This window comes from Pan troglodytes, chromosome 1, assembly GCF_028858775.2.
Source record: "Pan troglodytes isolate AG18354 chromosome 1, NHGRI_mPanTro3-v2.0_pri, whole genome shotgun sequence".
NCBI classification, from domain to species: Eukaryota; Metazoa; Chordata; class Mammalia; order Primates; family Hominidae; genus Pan; species Pan troglodytes.
In genome coordinates this window covers 72,011,058-72,033,036 of record NC_072398.2, presented here as the reverse complement: position 1 = coordinate 72,033,036, position 21,979 = coordinate 72,011,058, and the positions used below count along the sequence as shown (strand labels likewise).

The following is a 21,979-nucleotide window of genomic DNA, read 5'->3' as shown; positions in this document are numbered from 1 at the left end:
TATTGTTTGTCAGGTTTTGATTTGCTGATGAGTGGCTCGATCATGCAGGGAATCCATAGGTCAGCCAGAGACATTCGAGTGATACAAAGGCAGTCAGGGGTTCTTGCTTCCAAGGCAACTGACAAGGCCGACATCATCCGCTGGGCCAGTTGCCTAATTCTGTACCTGTTTTCCTGAACCCATGGGGTCATTCCCAGCCAATCTGCAACATCCTTATAAATTAATTCAAATCATAGTGTTCACAGAGTTTCTTCTTTCTACATTTTAATAGTTGTGATTTATTTTTTCTATTCTTAACATTCAGTTCTGTTGTAAGGGAGAGAGGGACAGAAAGAGAGAAAAACAGGGGAGGGAGAGGAAAAGGGAGAAAGAGCAGGCATGGGGTAATAGGTCTTTTTTTTTCTGCCTATCCCTGAACCTTTGCTCTCTCATTTCCCTGAAATGTCCTTCTTTATATCTCCCCTACCTATGCCCTTTCTGTGCTTTCAAGTCCCAGCACACATCTATCTCCTTCCTGAAACCGACTTTGATTACTCTGATCCACAGACATATCATTCTATTCCAATTCCTAATGCATATGTGGACATTTCTCAATTAATCCTTAATCCCTAATTCTGTTGCTCCCCATATCATGGCTCTGACTGGACTTGCAGGCAGAGACCACATTCTAAATTCCTTCCACAGCCCCAGCCTTAGCAGAATGTCCAGCACGGGGCTGACACTCAGTGAATGCTACATGGCTTGATTAACTCCAGGGAGGCACATTCAGCTGGCTTGCTGAGGTTGACAAAACACAAACAGCATTACGTTCACACTATTGGTCAGTTCAGACTGAAGACCTCCATCTGAAAATCCCTCTTCCTTCTTTTCTGCTGGCTCCTAGATAGCTCTGAGGGGCACTCTCTTGGTCATGGAGTCCTCCCAGGAGAAAGTGAACTACAGTCAGGTGGTGGTTTCATTTCCCATGAGGATGCTCAAATGCAAGGTGCATGACACATCACCGAGAGGATACGGCTCTGTTTTTAGAGCGTGTGAGGACTTCTCTTCACCCAACCTCACTCTAGCTCCTACCTTTTGGTGTCTTTAGCCAGCATTTGTGAGACAGCTGAAGGCTCACTTACAGTGACAGATTTTTTTTCTAGTAAAATAAACTAACCTGAACGTTAATCTAACTGTTCCTGCTCCACCCCTTAGAGGTCTGCAGGAATAGAGTATCATCACCAGAGAAGTCAAAACTTGTAATCACATTAAAATGTCTATTTAGAATCTAATTATATCTACATACATGTAGCTGTACTACATGCTTTACAAAGTGAATGGGGTAAAAATAAAAGTACCTTCTCTTAGAAACGAAAGTGCTAATTTTGCGTTTATATTTCTGTTTCTGCAGAGTGACTGCAGGTAGGATGGAGAAGTTCTTCTTAACTTCATTCTATAATTGGGGAAATTAAATTTGGCTTAACAGGAGAACCAAACACTGTCAGGACCGACACTTTTCCATAGTTTTTTCTGCCACCACACCATGAGAGATACAGGCTACAAACCGGGTAGACCCCATTGGCACACTGAAGGCTCAGTGTTCCCCTGGCACCAGCTGTAACTCCAATTTTTTCTCTCTCTCAGTCAGCAAAGTATAACACAATGTAAGTTGAGTGAGAATGACCTTATTATAGGTCATTTATAACTTTGACTCCACTCTAATGGAGAAAAGAAAACCAGTCACAATTTTCAGCACTTTACTTATTATTAGTATCAAATGCACTTGGCACATCTTACAAATGATGCAGACAGACCAGCCATCGTGACACTGTAGTAGAAGTGTGAAAGCAGCCACTGAGGACAGGAAAATGAGGAGCTGTTGGCTTTGCCCAGAAGGCTGAGTCAGGGGCTTCCTGGACATTCGGGCTCTGGGAGGGGCCCTCTTCATTACAGAACACCATGTGGTCCCATCCCACCCTTTATACCATGCCTCGTGACACTCAAAACTAAAGTTCCCACTCTGAAAACCTTTTATAGTAATTTTGCTCAGTATCAACTTAAAAAATTATATGTATACATGCACACACATGCAGAGGGAGAGTGAGATGGCCTCATGATCTAGCCACTTCTGGTGTGTGTGACAGCCTTCCCCTAAGGTTCCTGTTCCATGAATATGTGAAGGGAGGAAGAGATGTGAGGGTTCAGTGGAGAAAAGGGAGCCACAGGACCAGAGACAAGGCCTGAAGAGAACATTTTGCTGAAGATCTTACAGGACAGAGGGGAAAGTGCGCTGACTGATCACCTGCTCCCCATCCCAACAGTGCCACTGACCAGCCATTCAGCCATTTAACCTCTTTGAGCCTCAGCTCTCCATATTATCAGACTTGCTCAGCCTTCCTTGCAAGGTTGTCTGTCCGTTCCCAAAGTCCCTTTCAGCCTTTTAGCAAAAGGCCAGGCCCTTGGCTAGGATCCGGAGAAGCATAATCCCTCCCAGCAAGGAGCTTACACTCAGGGGAGATAGGCTTATGCACAGGTAAGGATGATGCAGAAATATGCACCAGGAATTGCACGAAACTTCTTCACCCAGTCCAGAGAGAAAAGGGGGTCAGAAACACTTTCCTAGAGGGAGTCATGGGGCGAAACTGAATTTTAAAAAGAGTAGAAAGAGGTGGCCTCACTCAGAGGAGAGGAAAGACATTTTCAGCCAAAAGGCCAGCATGAGTGAAATCACAGAAGTATTAAATAGCAAGGGAGGTCCACAAAATATGACAGGGAGGTCCAGAAAATATGACTGATGGTCAGGGTAGCTCACAGAGGGGAAGGCAAGGAGTGGAGGAGATGAGGGTCAGGCATGAAAGGTTTAACACCCTGGAAGTTAGCCTTCTGAATGGAGGAACCTACTCAAGGTTTTCCACTAGGGAGAGGACATAGTTCAAGCTGCATTTTATTAGATTCAGCCTGATGGTGGTTGAAGGGAATTTTTTTAAGGGAAACAAGTCAGAAGACAAGAGTGAAGAGGACGGAAACCACCGTATCAGTCCAGTGAGAGGTGAGGAGGGTCTGCACTCATAGTGGTAGTAGAGAGGGAAAGAAGAGAGGGATTCTAGAGATGTTTACAAAATAAAATGAGCAGAGCATGGTGAAAAGGAAGGCACAAGAAGAGGATCCCATGGCCATGCTGGGCATAAGGACAGTGAGTCTGCAGGTACAGAAAGTGGAAACATGGGTAATAAGAATGAATGGGAAGACTGAAATCCATCTGTCCCTAAATAATGAAAATGCGCTACTTGTTTAGAAGATCTTCAAGTGAAGTAATTTTCCTTTGTTCCTTCTCTTCAACCCTAGTGACCTGGAATGATCAGCTAGGTAAGGCAGCATCTAACACAGATGCCGATGAAAATTTCTGGATGCAAAATACAGGCCTTTGAATGCACTTACAGTATCATACAGGAATACCTACATGGCCCACTTCCCACTCTTAACTTTTTTCATTAGATGAAATCAGGTGAAAACGAACTTCAGAATCAAGCCTGATCAAAGAGGCAAAGGAACTCTCAAAGGGCGGCCGCCAGAGGGGCTCAGGATGTAGAAGAGGAAAGCAAGAAAGAGGAAAAGGCGCTGAATCTCCAGTACCTCAGACGAGCCTCTCACTCCTAATGGCAACATGGGACTGACTTGTCCTTATCTTCCCCTGATGCAGGGACTCTCCTGAGAACCAGTGAGGCCGGCCCAAAAGGGGAGTCTGGGAGATGCCCTGCAGGTCCCAGCATTGTTAGTCAGCAAGGCAGAGTCCACCATCCTACCAGAAAGTTCCCTTCTAAAGTAAATACTTTTTCCCCCTTAAGGCATAACTGTTATCCTGGGAATGGGGCAACTGAAACAATCACTTCCATAAGAAAGAATTATATTATATAAAGGCTGGCTGGGCTGGACCTGCCAAGAATCACTCAGCCTCCTGCTTTACCTGAGTCATTTTAGGGAGGAGGATAAATGTCTCCTTCCGGGAGTATTCAAAGGCCTCCAGAGGCAATTCTGGGAGATTTCCCCTTCCCAAATCCCCCAAAGCTGGAGGCTGAAGGCTCTTCCCATGGCTTGCTCCCTAATGTGGGGGAGTCACTCCATCCTAAATCAAACCCAGGAGGCTCCTAGAGTACTTCATGCTAGCAGAGGCTAACAGTATGTCTAGAGAGACTCGCTGGAGACACAGAGGAGCAGAGCCAGCTGAAGGCAATGGCTCTGAACCAGCAATTCACAGACCAAAGGCACCTGCAGAGAGCCCCCACTGGGCCATGTGAAGGGTTCAAAGTCACCAGGCTCCCTCCAACAGAGCAGCCAAAGATTCACAAGGGGATGTGATAGCTCCCTCCCAGGATGGAACTTCTTCCTTTCAACTCAACCTGTATACAAGCCTGCCAAGCCCAGCATACTGCCCATAGACCATCACCTCATACTCGTAAATGGAAAAAAGAAAAGCAGAGTTGCTGCAGGGAATGGAAGAAAGTTTTTTCATGCATTTCTTTCTGTGTCAACCAGGGATTGCTAGTATCCCATATGTCCTTCACTTTCACATTCCTAGAATGTGGGAGCTGAAGGCAACTTACAAGTTCAGCTAGCCCAGGACCCCCAAGGCACAGGACATAGCCCACCTATGTGCTCCTGGTATGGGTGTGCCAATTGCTGTTAAAGGGGTGGGACATGTTTATGTTATCATTTATTTGTATAAAATACTATTTGCCTAATCTGTATTGAAATAATCAACTATAACATCAAACCCCTGATTTTATTGACATATTTCTCTCAGATAAGTTTAAATTGAAAAAGCAAGTCAATTTAAATAAAAATATTCAGATAATACTAACAGAGGTTGCATAAAAATATGCCAATAAAACATGAATGCCAAAGTTTTGAGAACACTTATCTCATTCCAGCCTCTCCTATGTAGATGAGCAAACTTAGGCTCAGGAAGGTCAAGGAGCTTGCCTGAAGTTTCACATGTTTTTGACAGAAAAAGGTCCACAATCAAAGCTTCCTGACTTCAAATCCAGTAGTCTTATCCCAACATTAGGCTGCTTGCCTCATCAGCAAGCTTTCGTCACAAGTGAGAAGAAGAAGATATAATGCAGTCTGTGTGAGGATAGCTGGGCCCACGTCACTCTGCTTTGAAAGCTACAAGCAGAACCCTGGCTGGGACCTGTTGGTGTTGCCTTATCCGAACCCAAGGTGAAGTCCAAGGAGGGTGGTCCTGCCGTGGAAAGACTGGGGGCCTCAGAGGCCGAGGCTGTTCACTCTGAGCCACGGAGCATTGAGGAAAGAGGGGCTGGGGATGGACACAGCCAGCTGAAAGCCCAGGGATAATGACTGGGATGTATACATTCCATGACACTTAGGAAATAAAAAGAGAATGAAAGATGGATGCTTTAACATCATAGTTGGGACACAGAGCTCTTCTAAGTTGGTTCTGTGTGATAGTTTACCTCACGTAAGAATGTATCTGAAACCCACAAATGCCAAATCATGAAATGTTCACTCTTACAAATCCCAAGGGCCTATATATCTAAGTCCCGAATCCTTCCCACTTCTTCCTCAGACAAGATACAGACATGGAGGAAATGAAGGTTGAATCCTTTCATAAGCATCTGATGATTGATATCCCATATGGATCTCTCATATAGCCCTGTCTTCTTTATGGTATTAGGGTAGCAGAACTCACTTCTCAGGCCACCTTAAGCAGTTATACAAATCCCAAATGTCAGAATTGGGAGCCAAAGCCCAGCAGGCCCCAGATACGATTCTGTGAAGCACCCACTACTGTCAGCCATAGTACAACATATTAATAAACTGACATCTGATTCATCCCAAGTTAGAAGGCTACTTGACTCATCCTTTGCTATTCAGGGACATCAGCAGCAGTGATAGAGGTATCATCAGGAGAGAAATCATGAATAGCAAGGCAGCAGCAAGAGGCACCTGACTTTCCTAGATTTATTATAGAGAGAGACCCCTTGCAATCTTGGGGAAGGCTACTGACATCTGCCTCTCACATAGGTAAGCCATTTAACAAACTTTAGCAGATACTTAAATGTGTCACAGCTAATTTTATAAGGCAAGGCTAAAAATGCTTTGTTCACCCTAAACTTTATCAGCAAGACCAAGAGCTACCACAAACTCTTAAAGATACGTAACAGTCCTCACACAAACCAACTTTATTATGACATCAATGTCTGGAAGCATAATGCTGTTTCTATTCTTACATATTTATATGAAGCATTTTGCTACAAGGGGGTATTTTAGCATATCCAGGCATGTCACACATTTCTACTGTGTACTCAAAGTTGAAACCAAGCAGGAGCCATCAGACTCACAGGGAAAAAAAACAGCATATTTGCTAATAAGTATCCTGTTGATACTTTTCTTGTCAAGTCAAAGCATAGTTTTGTTTTCATTAACATCTGTCTTTGCTAAACTCATCAGTGTCTCTCAAGAGAAGCTAATGTGCTTGCATTTCACCTGAATTTGTGAATACCACATGTCTTGAATTTCTAGCAAGAACAATTTTTGTCAGTGCCTTAAGTGACAATTATAATCAATCTGTGGGGGTCTGGCTAAAACTAGCAAATTATTGTCTTTCACACTGCAAATAGAACCCTAAAGCTTCCACTCAGTTGTTAGGTTGTAGTCTTTATGTGGGTTCTGCAGACAAAATGAGGAGAATGTACTAGATTGAGGTCAGCAAACCTATGGCCTCCAGGCCAAATGTGGCCCACTGCCTGTTTTTGTAAATAAAGTTTATTGAAACACAGCCAAGTGCATTCAGTTATATACTGTGCATGGTTACTTGGGCACTACATTGGCAAGAGAAGAATAGTTGAAAAAGAGCTTGGATGGCCTATAAAGCTAAAAATGTTTAACATCTGGTCCTTTATAGACTCCTGGCCTAGATAATTCCTGCCATTGTCCATATTAGGGTTTTCTCCATGGACACATGGCTGGCTACATTTACTATACCTAAATCTAATTTGTCTCCAGCCAAGGCCCATGGGTATGAGTTTGTGATCAGATTTAAAGGTGACCTCGGGTCTGTGAGACAGACCCCAAACTTTAGAGATGGGCAGGGGGTGGGGGAAAGATAGTGTGATCTGGAGAAAAGGTAATGGCATCAGGACTCAGAATCTCTGAGTTCTTACATCAGTGCTGGCCATGAGCATCACCCACCACTCTAAGTCTTCTTTTTCCCATTGTGAATGAGAGTAATAACAATCTTGTATGTGTGGATACCTGGGCAGTGATGGAATTCCCTAAATGACATCATGTGGTTTGATTAAAAAATAAATTAATAAATGAAGTTCTTCCAGAGAAGTTGGAGCTGAAATTATCACCCTAAATCATAAGATACCTGGTAGGTATCAGATGTCAATTATGAGATCAGACCTCAATTATCATCCTAAATCATAAGATACCTGGTGGGAAACCCTGAAAACAATGAAACAGAAGTGACATAACAATTCCCTGAATGGACATGACTGCATCCCAGCTTTGTAATGGCCCTATTCTATTGTCCTGATATCCCTAATTGCCTCGGTCTTTTCCCTAAGCACAATCCTCTAGGACTCCTCTGAGAGGTTGCCATGATCACAGATGCTTTTCTGACTCCCTAAGCTGGTGGCCCCTGGGTCACACATTGTATGCAAGATTGTTACAGGAAGCTTGCATGGTCCCCCAAGAGTTTACTGAGCTAATATTTAATGGGTACTTCCCTATAGGCCAGGCACTACGGGAAGCGGTTTATAAGAATCATCTCATTTAATAATTAAAACAGCCCTATAAAGTAGGATTTATTATTCCCATTTTATGGATAGGGAAAGTGAGTTTACAGTGATTAAGCAATTTGTCCAAGGTCAATAAAAAGATCGAGTAAATGGCAGAACTAAGATTTAAATTGGTCTCTCTGAGAGCAAAGCCCTTGCTGTAAACTGCCTCACTAAAATTCAATACCATAAAACTATAGTCTTGGTTGGTTCTCAATGACCAGCATCTTCTCAGAGCCAATCTCAGGCTTCTTTGCAATATTTGGTCTTCTTGCCAGATCCAGCTCTTCCTTTACCTTTTGAAGCAGCTCATAGACCTCACCATGACAGCATCTTGTACAATTCTCTATGTTCCTTCCTAATCTTCAAATAAAGGGTTTCTACTGTGCTAGCTAAAAGAAATAAAATTATTCCATAACCTGGAAAATTGGAGAAACTGTCCAACCCTAATACCACCAAGTAGCAGAATTGTGTAGCACAGTCAAGTTTGGAGTCAGATACACTTGCCTTAAATCCTGGCTTCCCTTCTTACAGCCTATGTGACTTTGGGCCTATAATTTACTTTCTCTCAGTCTCAGTGTTCACATCTGAAAGATGGAAGAAATGATAGCTATTTCACAAGGTTGCTATGGAAATTGATTGATAGTATGTATGCAAATGATCCCATACAGTGCTGGAGACACAATGAGGGCTTAGTGAGCAATAGCTTTATTACTATGAATATTACCAGTTTCTAATATTGATTGAAACCTCATGGAAATTATGACTCCTGCTTTCAAAAGGATCTTCAGGGATTTCTGAAACTGAGTAGTTGAAAGTAAATTGCTAGCTTCTATATCAAGTGAACTAGATTGCTGAACAGAATATTACATCAACTTGTTAAAAGACATCAGCATCCTTTTGAAAATTTGGCCTCTTAGCTATTTTTCTTGCTGTCTGCAGAGATGAGGGTAGCATAAGGCCTATGTGAACTTCAGGAAAGAGAAAAACAGATTTGCAAAGAAGATGTAAAGACTGAAAAGGAGTGGAAAAGATGATGGAAACTCTACTTGTCTCTCAGTTCTGCCAAGGGCCCTCTTCAAATAGTAAGCATTAATAATGTGATTAAATGCTCCCTGAGAGCAGAACTTTGTCTTATTCATTTCCTATCTACTTAGTAGCTAAAAAAATCTGAAGCCTGAAAACAGTGTTAAATAATCAATATCTAAATGAAGGAATGAGTCAATGATTTTAAAAAATCAATATGTCAATAATGCTTTGAAAATACTTTTCTAGTTTCTAAAAATTTCCCGCAAAAATGCAAAAGTTTGTATATGAAGAAGCTAAGTTCATTGTTACATGACTTTCACAATTTTAGAGTTAGAATTCCCCAACTACCCTTTTCCCTTCCCTGCCAATAAACCCACCACCAGCTGTGAGGTGGTGTGACTGAAGCCAAGGTTAGCAGGTGGGATTAGCCAAGCTGAACAGAGTCTGAGCTTCTGGGGTTAGCTGCCTGGTGTAGCCACGGAAAGAAAATTTGTGTTCCATCATGGTTGTTGGTCCTAGTGCTTGTAGCGTTATTAGTGTCAAAGTAAAAATGGAGTAAAGTGTCAGATGAATCTCAGCAGTCAAAAGTCAACAAAACATCAAAAGTTGGTGAAATGACACATACTAAATATATATTGTGTGCTCACTATGGGTCAGGAGAGGAGTGCTTCTCAAAGTATAGTATCTGAACTCTGTGGACTGCCTTGATTCAATTCATAGTCCTGCAAACTAATAGTTGTTTACTTTCAGATAAATCACATAGCCTGTTATGCTCTCAGTCCCCTTGTCTGCAAAATGAGTAATAACAAACCCTACTTTATGGTGTGGTAAGAATAAAAAATAAGTTAAAATATATTGAAAGCACTTGAAACAATGTCTAGCACATAGTAAGTGCAAAACACGATTTTGATGATGATGATGACAATGATGATGGTGTCTATGTTATATTTTGATTCTCCTAACATCTCCTAACATCTCTATAAGTTAGGTCTTAGTCTACTTGTTGTACTGAAAACAAGAAATCATGAAATCAGTTTTTCAGCCTCTGCTAAAGGAAACGGCTCTGACCTGTGTGTGGAGCAGGAGTGTACCACATAAGCCCACCTCCCCACTAAAACCACCAGGGGAAGGCTAGGATCACATTCACCTGTGGGATAACCTGATATGAAAGCTTTGAACAAACAGGGGCTATGGTAACAAATTAGATACATCTGCTTCTTTCACTAAGGAGTTAGAATAAGGGAGGAAGGCAGGACATTTAACAGCAGTGGGAACAAAGCTGGAAACACTGTGAAGCTGTGAAAAGTCAGGACAGGTCATGAGTGAGGTGACTTGATGAGTAAATGGAGTGTCAAACACATAAAAGCTTTGCAATTGAGAAAGATTTATAGAATAGACTAGACAAAGAAGCTAATTCATAGCAAGAGGAGCAATAGAAACAGGTGTGAAAGAGCCAAACCACAAGCTATGGAGGCTGAGGGCTGATAAAATCACTCAGATCCTCAACAACTTCCCAGTTCCAGCCTTCGTGAAAATCTGCCCTTTGAATATACTTTTTAAAATCAGGAGAGTGTTGTCTCTTTTATCTCTATATAAATTTCTGCAGTACAACTCTATTACAGAGAAGGCCTCAGTGGATCTTCATTCTCTAAAACTAAAAAGCCTGACCAGTGCATTCATTTTATAGGTGAGATAATGAAGCTTCCAAAAAGCGCAGCAAATTACCTAAAGTGGTAAAGCCAGCATATGAAGTCCACTCTTCCAACTGTAAATCCAGCGTGTCTTTCTGCTACATCTCAGCTCTCACTTTACTAGAATATGAAAGGGCACCAAACAAGAACAGAATAGATGAGCAACCCAAATGGTGAATGAATTCATGTATACCTATGACCGACGCATCTTGACAAGAGATGCAGGGCATTCCATGGTGCCAGGTGAGGGAGGTTTGTAAGCCAAACCTTAGTTGGCACTTGACATGGTCCCCAAATGGACCCTGGTATCTCCAGGCTTTTGCACATCAGCGTTTCAGAAAGAAACAAAGAGCAAAGAGGTTTTGTTTCAAGAGATCTTACTGATTATCTTAGGACTGCCCACAGCTTTCCTAATGGAAGGTAAAATACACAGTGATGGCCCTGGCACGTGGGCAGTATGACCAGTAAGTCGGTTCAGCCCCATGAAGGATGGCTTGAATTGCAAGAAAAGTCTTCTTTGAACTGAATCAAGACTTGTCTTTTTGTACTTTCCGACTTATTACTCTATCTCTGTCCTTTCTGGTAACATACAATATGCCTAAATGTCTCCATTTGTTGCTTAAAGATGAGAAGGACTGGTCCTGATAAATTAGAGCATCCTAAGTTGAATGAAAAAAATACTACAAATTGACCATAAAGATGCAAAAGTGACCTTGATTAATGAATTTGTTAATGAGTTTTTGTAACAGATCTGCTGAAGGCAAAAGGCGCTGACAAAAAAGACATCTAGCACTCTCTCCTGTGCCCACAGACACTTAATAAGAACCTAATAGTGTTGATGACGCACAGTGACTGCCACACTTGGAACTGCTCCTCTCTACATTGGAAGCGGCTGTGCTCTAGGTATGAAATGAGGCACGGCTTCAAGCAAACTCACATGCAATGCTCAGGCAACTGGACTGAACTTGAATGTAACAGTAAGGGCAAGGATGAGGCTTTGGTAGAAAGTTGTTATGCAGCACTGGAAACATGATCCTGGAGGCTCCCATAGGTGTCTTCTGTGGGTTCTGTACTGACTCAGCCCCAAATACTACTTTTCCACACTGGAACTTTCCCACAGTGCCCATTTTATTTGCTGGACTCTGGGACTGTATAATGGCACCTGCCTCTTTTGTCTCCAAATCTTGTTCCCAACATTGTTTCTCCCAGGAGTGAACTCTGTACCTTGGGTTCACCTGGAGATCCCAGAAACAGGGAGCCTGGGGGCAGGCTAAGGCCTCTGATGGCAGCCAGCAGTAGAAGGCCATGGGGGCCTCCAGATACTGGCCAAGGAGCCACAAACAGCTGGGGCTACTAAGATTTTTTCCCCCACAACAGTGACTAAGAAGGCTGAACCACAAAAGATATTCTCTACCAGTGGGAGTTATCAATACAGAAAAATTTCATATATATATATATATATATATATATATATATATATACACACATACATATCTCCAAAGAATTTTAGAAAGGCTACTTGCTGTGAAAAATGTACTTAACCAACCCATATGCATATAGGAAATCTATTAACACTGCCATCTTTAATTAAAGAGATGAAATATATAGACAATACATTTAAATTCTACTGTGCACCATTAAACTCGTTTGCGTACTTTAAGAAGAAAAATGTACACTGTATGGTAAATTAGCACAAGTACAATAAGAAAATTTAAATCCACACAGAGTCTGAATATCTGACATGAAGTCATATTGAAACCTGGTCTTCTATGGAGTAAACCATTTGCCTTTTAACTGACGAACTGCTTGACTTTTGGTTTAAACTCACACTCAGTTTTCATTTGCTGATTCTGCTTTCATTTGTTCAAGAGTTTGCAAAACAGTATCTTTGTGTACTTTCATAGTTCTGAATGTCAACTATCTTGCAAAATTTGAAATAAATCTCTTCAGCCAAGTTTGAATCATGCAAGGAGGTTAAAATACATCATTTGACCCTCAAAGCAATAATGTAAGATTTCAGAAGGGAAATCCAATTATTCTATGCAAGGAAGAAATGGTACCTCTTTGGAAAAAATAATTCAAAAATTTTAGGATGTGATTGAAAAATAAGAAAAGCAAAAGGTTTTTCAAAGTTTTAAATTGCCGAGCTCCCAGCTGGGGAATTGGCTTTCTGCAAGCCCACAATTTTGCTGATGGTCGATTTATACTGGGCATGGTATAAAAGAGAACTTGCAAATTCTCATTCATACAATGCCATAAGGGTCCAAAAAGGTTTCTTTTACTTCTCATTCTCTCATTTCTTATATTTTGTGTTAAAACAAAACATAATATATGCAAAATATAGAAATACACAGTGGCTCTGCATTGAGGAAATATGGATAAAAAAGTATACATACAAAATGAGAGAAATGTAAACTTTAAGGTTTTCATAAAACCATTAATTCCCTCTTGCACATATTGGAAATAGTTAGGATTATTAGTTAAGCTTTTAATTATACATTTTCTTAACAGAAGAGGTTGGATATATTCATGTTTTGATAATTGCTTTATCTTTTCTCTTTTTCCAATTATGCTATTTTGATCTAATTTGAAAACTGTATCAATATTGATCATTAGAGTTAATGAAAAATAGTCTTGCTATTGTTATTTCATAACTAAAGGGGTTTTGGTAATAAGATTTAATTTAAGTGCATTTCACTGCTCAATATTGTTACAAATCAAAGAATTTTGCTATCTTCTGGCTTTTATAATGCTGTCATCCAGATGCCTCAAATAGCTGCCTACCTTTCCTCCAAAGGGTATGGTATAAAGTGTGTCAAATAAAGTCTACCACCACTTGAGTCTCTTAGGAGGAAGCCATCAGAGATTCTAGGAACAACATCTTCAAACAGGATACCCTCAGGCTTTATTTCTAAGCTGAGGGCAGATACACAACTTCAGACTTTGAAATTGTTTCTAGAATAGAATCCTAAGGATGAGAAAGGCAGTGTGTGGGGTGTGTGTATGGAATGGGAATTGAGGACAATGAGACAGCTAGGTGGGCTGCAGTAGGCTCCACTAACCAAACCATCTTTGACAGGGAAAGGAGCGGGTAGGGAGGAAATATTTATATCTCCACTTCATCCTGAGATTCCTGTTCTGTGGAAGTCAAAGGCCTTCCTGATTTTTTTATGGAGATGTTGGCCTGTCCACATACAAGAGGCCAACCCAAAGACAACACAAGTCTTTTGCACCCTTACGTTTGCCTATGCCCTTTTGTCCTCTGTCTCTTTAGCCTGGTTAAAAATAAAAGAGAATAAATTAAAATTAAGCTGAAGGAATAATCTCTTCCATTTTATTTGAAAAATAAAATGTCATAGTGGTCTGCCATTGGTGACAAGTAGCATATGAAAGAGAGGTCTCAGAGATAAGTTTAAAGTTGACTCTTGTTCTTTCTCCATTTCAGTGTCCACTGTCCACTAATTCTTGCTCAGGGGATCTAATTTGAAAAAACACTATAATGTAGGGTTTTTCATATGGGTTGTTCTATTTTAAGGGCACAGCCTATTTCCTAAAGTCTTTGGCATTTTTGATCAGCATATATATTTTTTAAATTTTTTATTTCCATTGATTTTTGGGGAACAGATGGTGTTTGGTTACATGAGTAAGTTCTTTAGTGGTGATTTGTAAGATTTTGGTGCTCCCATCCCCCCAGCAGTATACCCACCCCCACAAACATAAACAAACAAACACACACACACACATACACACACACTTCTCTAGAAAACTTACTGAGCACCTAATTCCAGGGATAGATGGTAGGGTGCTTCCTACACTGAAGATACAATGTGGCAACAAGTACAAGCTTCAGGCTGTTTATCTTTCTGCAGATTCTCGCACTATGCCCCCAGCCCTCCCTAGACTCCCCTTCTGACATATTGTTTGTCTCAACTTCTTCTGTTTAGGGTCCTTCTTTAAAATATAATCACAATATTTATTTTTGGAAGTCTCTATACACCTTTCTTTACCTTAAACATTTCATCAGTGTGACAAAGACTGGTTCTTTGAAATGGTCTCAGGCCAAAACAAAACAAAACCACCCATGACCACCATTGCATCCCACACTGATGGCAGGATGTGGATGGCTGACGAGAAATCCACCATTGTGCCCTTCTTTTTAGTCAGACCATATTATAAATTTGAAGACAATCTGGCCTCTAAATTCATCACTCCAGTCAATGTCAGGGCCAATTCAGCTGACCTGCCTGAATCCTACCACTCTCTGGACACTACAAGCTACAATAAAGAAGACAACCTTCTCAGAGAGGAAAAACACTGTTCTTTAATAAGAAGATGCAAGTACTGGAACTCCCATGCTATAAACCTTGATTAATTTGTAAATGTAAGTATTAGCAACCTCATTTACTTGCCTGACATCTGAACTTATGTGGATATTAAGGCTTAACATTTGCAATTCAGGAACTCTTTTCTCCACCATATAATTTAAACAAAGTGCCTCGTGTACATGCAGGTAACCTATCAAGCCAGTTTACTTACGGGGACATGGGTTGAGGAAGAAATAGAAGGCTTACATTTTGAGATTTTATCAGAGATTTTATAGAGAGATTTTCCATCTTTGGATAATAGGCATTCTTCTACGTCTAAAATGCACTCAGTTTCCCTCAGTCTGATACACAAAACTAAATAGCATGTAGTGATGGTACTAGAGCAACAGATGAAATAAGGTTTGAACTAAGACTCAAGCTGCTTCTGAGTTGAGTTTCCTAACAGTGAAATAATCTACACCCTCCCATATACATGGCTTATAAATAATCAGTCAAGTCTCAACCTGCTATTAGGCTACCCTAAGAGCAGACAATGTATTTGTTTACCAGTACAATATCAATACATAAAATACCAAGTGTGACAGGTTTTATTCATCTCTTCACTGGGAAATTCATTCACTTATTCCACAAATATTAATTAAGTATCAACTATGTGAATGCATTGTTCTAGGCACTGGGGACACATCAGTAAAAAAAACAACACTAAACAAAAACCCTGGCCTGCCATCATAGCACTTACTTTCCAGTGAGATTCTAGAATACAAGTTCCTACAATGTTAGAAAGAACCTTCCAACTTTTTTTGAGGCTTCAAATTTCTAAGAAGGAGAAGGAATGTTAATAGTAAAGGATCTGAGTTGAGCTAAAGAGAGGTGCAAGTGTCTATCCACATGCCCTCTATTGTAAGAGGAGAGAAAGCCAGTTTACTGGCTTCCTCCTAGCTGGGAGAAGAGAAAAGAGAACTTGGTAGTGGCAAGCAGCTTGGAGAGTCAGTCATTTAACAAACATTTGTGGAGCAACAACTTTAAGATTCTCCAATACACTAATTGGATAATTCCCATCTATGACAATCTATTAGCCTCATCTAATTTTGTTGATGTTTGAGAGAGAGGCTCACTCTGTCACCCAGGCGGAAGTGCAGAGGTGCAATCTCGGCTCACTGCAACCTTCACCTCCTGTGTTCAAGCAATTCTCAGGTCTCAGCCTCCCAAGTAGCTGGGACTACAGGTGTGCCCAGCTAATTTTTGTATTTTTAGTAGAGATGGGGTTTCACCATGTTGGCTAGGCTGGTCTTGAACTCCTGGCCTCAAGTGATCCATCCATCTTGGTTTCCCAAAGTGCTGGGATTACAAGTGTGAGTCACTGTGCCTGGCTGCCCTGATCTAATATTATCTCTGGTTTGTTAAAGTTCCTTCATATCTGAGCATGTTCCTAGAGAAAACAGTTGGGGAATGGTACTGTTAGAAATAGTTGCAATTATTACTTACATCACAGGTGGATGCATTTCCCACAAATGGGAAATTTACTTATTAACATGATCAATGATCATTACAGAGTTAGGTCTGATAGAATGATATCTATAATACCAAGACCCTTAATGTCAAGGTAACATAAGCTATGGCCTGAGAGGCTAAGGCTGTTCTGCTCTTACCATGACTGAGATGTGGAGGATCCTCAGCTCCTCTTCTGCCGACTCATGTTGGGGTTCTTCAGTGGGGTCTTGTCCAGGAAGGCTTGGGGCACCATCTTGGTGATGAATGTGAAATAGCAAAGTGCCATTCTCCAGCCACTGCTGCCTCCAGCGCACCAAAGGGATATCCTCTGTGTTCCCTGAGATCTCTAGAAGATGAACACCAAAGGCACAGGTGAGAATCAGGATGGGACCAAGTTTTTCATCTTCTTCCTCGCCACTTGTACCAATTAGCCAGTTTCGTCTGAAGCCAACAGAAGTTTCCAACAATGTATAGTTAGGTCAGATTTTACTGCTACTCCAAACCACAAGGAAGAGAAGAGACCCTGAGAAGAAGACAATTATCTCTGGTAGGTCTTTCCACCATAAATCTAGTGAACCAGGCTCTCACCCATTGAAAAAAATATCAAGGTGAAAATTCAAGTTCTTCCCCTTATTTCTATGATCTTTTACACAGCTCAGTTTGAATACCTGATACCTCCCGAGGTAAATACAAGGTTGTTTGCCTCTTGTAAATTTGAAAGTATGAGTTCCCCAGCAATTATTCCTAGACATACCAGTAAATTTACCAAGGAGAGAGTTGGTAATTACTGTGCAGACAACTGGCATTTATGGAATAGTCCTGGGAGGTTACTGCAGAGCAACTGGGGCTGGTAGGTTATTTCTAAAACCACAATCACTTGCTGCATAGTCCACTGGAGATGTTTGCTAACTTGCTATGACAGGTAAAGTAATGTTATAATTCCCTTTAATTTTTTTTCTTCAGTTTTGCAGAGCAGAGTTGGTATACATGAAGAAGACAGTGAAGAATCAGGCCCTTATCACAGACACACTCACTTGATTCTCAGGGATGGAGACTGAGGCACGAGACTAGCATCAATGACTTAATAGCAAAATACCAAAACTGACTATGCCCCTAGCACTGTAGTTGGTGCTAAGGTAGTACTGCAAAATACGCCGTGTGTATGTTCCTCTCTTTTGCATTCTCAAGCAATATTATATCAAAGCTCTGAGATATAACACAGTAGAAAAACCTGATTAACTGAGTCTCTCCCAAATTTCTAGGGAACTAGTATTCTGCTGAACATGTGTTTAGTAAACCATTGCTTTACAAAATTTTTCTTTTTTTTTTTTCTTTTTTTTAAGCAAGAGTCTTTCTCTGTCATCTAGGCTACAGAGCACTGGTGCAATCATGGCTTATTGTGGCCTCAACCTCCTGGGCTCAAGCAATCCTCTCACCCTAGCCTCCCAAGTAGCAGGGACCACAGACACACCACACCATGCTCAGCTAATTTGTTTTTTTATTTTTTGTAGAGACAGGATCTCCATATGTTGCCCAGGCTGGTCTTGAACTCCTGGTCTTAAACAATCCTCCCACCCTGGCCTCCCAAAATGTTGGGATTAGAGACTTGAGCCATATGGCTTGGCCATTTTTTTTTTTTTAAGGCAAGGCTTCTTCTCCAAAAATTTATTAACTTTGGCCAAAAAATAACAATAATTTCACAGACATAAAAGAGATTTAATAAGACACACTTAGAATGTATTCTCTCATCAAGTACCACAACCATAAAAAGGAAAACAATTTTAAGTATTTATGGAGCTTACAAATATATTTCAGTATTTGTGGGAGGGCACAACTGATGTTATTTATTTATCTATTGGTTTGTTTATTCAACAGGCATGAATCGGCCATGTATTATGCACAGGCACTGTCCCAGGCACTCAGATACTAATCTAAACGAGATCCTCAACAAATTCTACAAAGCAGCCCACCACGAGTGAATGTGACAAGTGTGACACCGGTGGCAAAGTTTTGTGGGAACACAGAAGAAGAAAAGAGTAATCTTGTCTGGGTAGAGGGTAGAAGAGGGGAGGAAAGTAGCCTCTGAGGATGATGATACTGGTAATGGGTTTGATGGGCAAGTGGACTTCCTTTCAATAGGTAGAGAAGTAGGGGAAGTATGTTCAGGCTTTGATAGGGGAATAAGGATGAGGAAAAGGAAGAATATCAGCTGGTCCGCTAAGGGTAGGGCGATTAGAAGGTTTTATATGAGCCACAGGTCATTAGCCTGTCTCAAAAGACACTGATATGATTCCCTGTCTTGTCCTACCATCCCACAGATGAGGGAGAAGGTAAAATTAAGAGTGTGGGTCAGGGCTAAAAGAGAAAGGGATCAGAGCCCCCTTCCATCCTTGGCCCCTCCCTAACCACCTAGAGGACTCAGTCATCCCATTGGGTTGCTAAGCTGTCCATGAACTCAGACAAAGCATCCAGGAAGCTGTAGTGGGCAGAGGGTGTGAGGACGGACAATCCCCTGAACCCCAGTCCTGGCTTTCTATAAGCATGGCCTCATTTATTAAGCGAGGCTGTGACACAGACTTCTCCAGGAAAAGAGTCCCTCTTTCTACTAAGGAGGCTTCCAGATTTCCATGTGGGGAGAAACCTGTGGGCATGTCTGTGGGGGTGCATGCTTGGAGCAGCAGTTACCCGCAGCTCTTCAGAGGAGGCCTGACAATCACAAACTCCATTCCCCACTTGGGCGCTTATCCTTCCAACCACTACTCATGCCTTCAAATCAAAGCCCCAAAAGCTCCTCCCAAGAAACACACTCTCCTCCCGTGAGTGCCTGTCCTGTTATTGCAGCGGAAACCAAACTCTGTCTCCTAACCCTGGACATAAAAATCACAAGCTGTCATGGCTCCTAACAGAGCACCTGATGACGGAATTAAATCACCCACAGCAGGGCACCTCCAGCCTCCTGCCTGCACCCATTCCACCCGAGGGCAGGATTTATCTCATACACATCTGAGTGCCACTCAGCCCTTCCTGTAACTATTCCGAAGGATCTAGCACCTCATACCTCTAAAGCACTTGGCAAACCAGATTTTTATTTCCCAGGAGATCCTCATCAAGTAGGTCAGGCTTATTACCTCTGTTTCCATTGTGGAAGCAAGACAAGGTTCCGAGACCAAGGTCACCCCAGTCTGACACAGAACAAAGGCTGAGGTGGATGAACAATTTGTCCCCTCCACCCACAACACACACACCAGACAACATAATCTCAGAGCATGCACAGACAGACAGCACACTTGAGTAGCTAAATCCATGTAGTCATTTAGGAGCTTTTATGCTGCAGTCTTTTAAGTTTTTATACTAGGTCTTCGTATCCCATGATTTCTTTGAAAATTGAGATATAATTCACATACCATAAAATTCACCCTTTTCAAGTATATAATTTGGTGGTTTTTAATATATTCACAAAGTTGTGCAGCCACAGTCTAATCCCAGAACATTCCATCAGCTCAAGAAGTTCCATACCTATTAGCAGTCCAAGGCTCTTCATGAGGAAGAAGGTCTTTTGCTCCAGGGTCCTAGGCATGGTAGCACCAATGGAAGAACAGGTACAGTGAAGGTTTGACAAAGTACTCCCATGGGGAGGTGGGCTGAGAGCACAGCCTCTGGCCTCGGCTTCCAGGCCAACCCTCAGAACCTCTCTGTGGGTTATCCATGCCCATCTCTACAGACAGTGAGTTCATGATTCTGCCTGGACTAGACTCACCATAGAAGGCAAAGGATGGAAGGAAGAGGGCACCATGCCTACCAAGGGTGCCCATCATTTTTCAGTTTCAAGATAATTACCTAATGATAGCTTCTTCCTTGGCTTTTTTCTTTTTCCTGGCAGATCTGACATAGAAGTGCTACAATGCTAAACCAGGAATTTACTTATGTATGCTACATCTGGCCTGGGCCAACCAATGAAAAACCACACAGGGCAGAGTAAGTGTCTTGTGAGTTTCCTAACTGATAGGACTGAGATCAGAGCTTGGAACATCAATGTAATCATGCTGGTCTGGATCCCAGCAGAATATCTCAAGAAGAGGAAATGCTCAGAAATTGCTTTACCAATGCAAGCCTGCCATGAGGCACGCAAAAGCAAATTTGGGAGGTGATAGTTACACCTGCCCAAGGCCAGCTGAGGGTGTAGAGGAGGCTCAGATAGAACCTTTTTCACAGGGTACTGAATAAGCAAAGTCTCAACGAGGTCCTACTCAGTCATCTCAAGACACCACAGGTGGCAAGAGCACCAATGCCATCATCACGCTGTGGGACTGAGACATCAAGAAAGGGAAGGTATCCTGATTTCTGGTGTGTCCATTCTTCTCCTCCACAAACCTCACATCCCTCAGCACCCCCTAAATGTCTGGAACTTCCCAGAATCTATGGAAACCAGGGTGCTAGTTATTCCTGTATACAATACATATTTTTGGAGCACACTATATTTGCCACATTCAGCAAATTGTGTTACATGGTCCCTATTCTCAAAGAGGTTTCAATCTAATAGGAGACTTAAGACATGATCATGAAGAAGTACTCTAAGCAGTAATAGCAGTGCTGAATGCAGAGCGGAGCTTGGCAGGGCATAAATGGATGGGAAGGAACCAAATGGGAGAAAATGTTGGAGAGGCATTCCAGAGGAAGAGAACAATGTGTACAAAGGAACAGAAGGATAACACATGTTTGCAGAACCACAGGAGGTCTGGTTAAGCTGCAGGGGGGATGAGGTGGAGAAGAATAGCCCAGGACAGCAGCGAAAAATGCAGATTGGTGACAACTGTGAACGTGGTGAGTGCCCACTTAAGGAGTTCAGAACTAATGGAAAGTCACCTATGGTTTTATAAAGCAGAGGAATGAACTAGGCCACAATTTAGAATGATTACAAAGACCCCGAAAGAGAATGGCAGGAAACCAGACTCAATAAGATCTCACTATAACTCTAATCCTACAGTCTGCAATGACTAAAATAGTGAGTTGAGGTGGAGGAGGCCTAGATATGGTACAAGTAACCTTGAATGAGTTGCCTTGATTTGAGTTTTCTCATCTGAACAAGGAGGATCTGTGTCGATGAACTTGAAAATTTTGTTGTAACTTTGACATTCTATGATTCTAAGTCCACAAGGGTGTGCCTCATATAACCACCTATAAAGAAAAGTTTAATATCTCAAACCATGTCAAACCTTCTCCCAGTCTAACCCAAACTCCACTTCTCCTTTCCCTCTGCACATAGGGTGGACAGGCTTGGGAGGATTTGATCAGAGCCTTCCAGAGCCAGGCCATGTTCCCACTGGACCTCAGGCTGGTGAGAAAGGCTCTCATTCATGCTGGTACAGATGCATGGTTTCTAAGAAAGATAATTTAGAGCTTCTGCATGCGATACAGAATTGGAATAATGAGATCTTGGGCAGGGAAAGTCACAGCAGAGAATAATCAGGGATAGGGAAAGGCAGTGGGAAGAAGAGTGAGATGAAATCACTTTTAGATTAGCTTTAGTCATTGTTCTAATGTTAGCTTGTGGATTGTGAGCTTGTAGCACTTTTTGTGGGGTTAGATTAGGACACTGGAAACTTTGCTTCAAAAATTCCTCTGCCAGGGATTACAACTTCCCTATACCGATCCAAGTGCC

The 21,979-nt window shown here is 41.7% G+C and overlaps 1 protein-coding gene across 1 annotated transcript in view; it reads right to left on the bottom strand.

Moving 5' to 3' along the window:
• Positions 1 to 21,979, bottom strand: part of ASTN1 (astrotactin 1) — a 303,816-nt gene that overhangs the window by 183,914 nt on the left and 97,923 nt on the right. Inside the window, exon 2 of the mRNA XM_514021.8 lies at positions 16,479 to 16,666. Coding sequence (XP_514021.3) covers positions 16,479 to 16,666 — 188 coding nt within the window. The remainder of the gene's footprint in view (positions 1 to 16,478; positions 16,667 to 21,979) is intronic.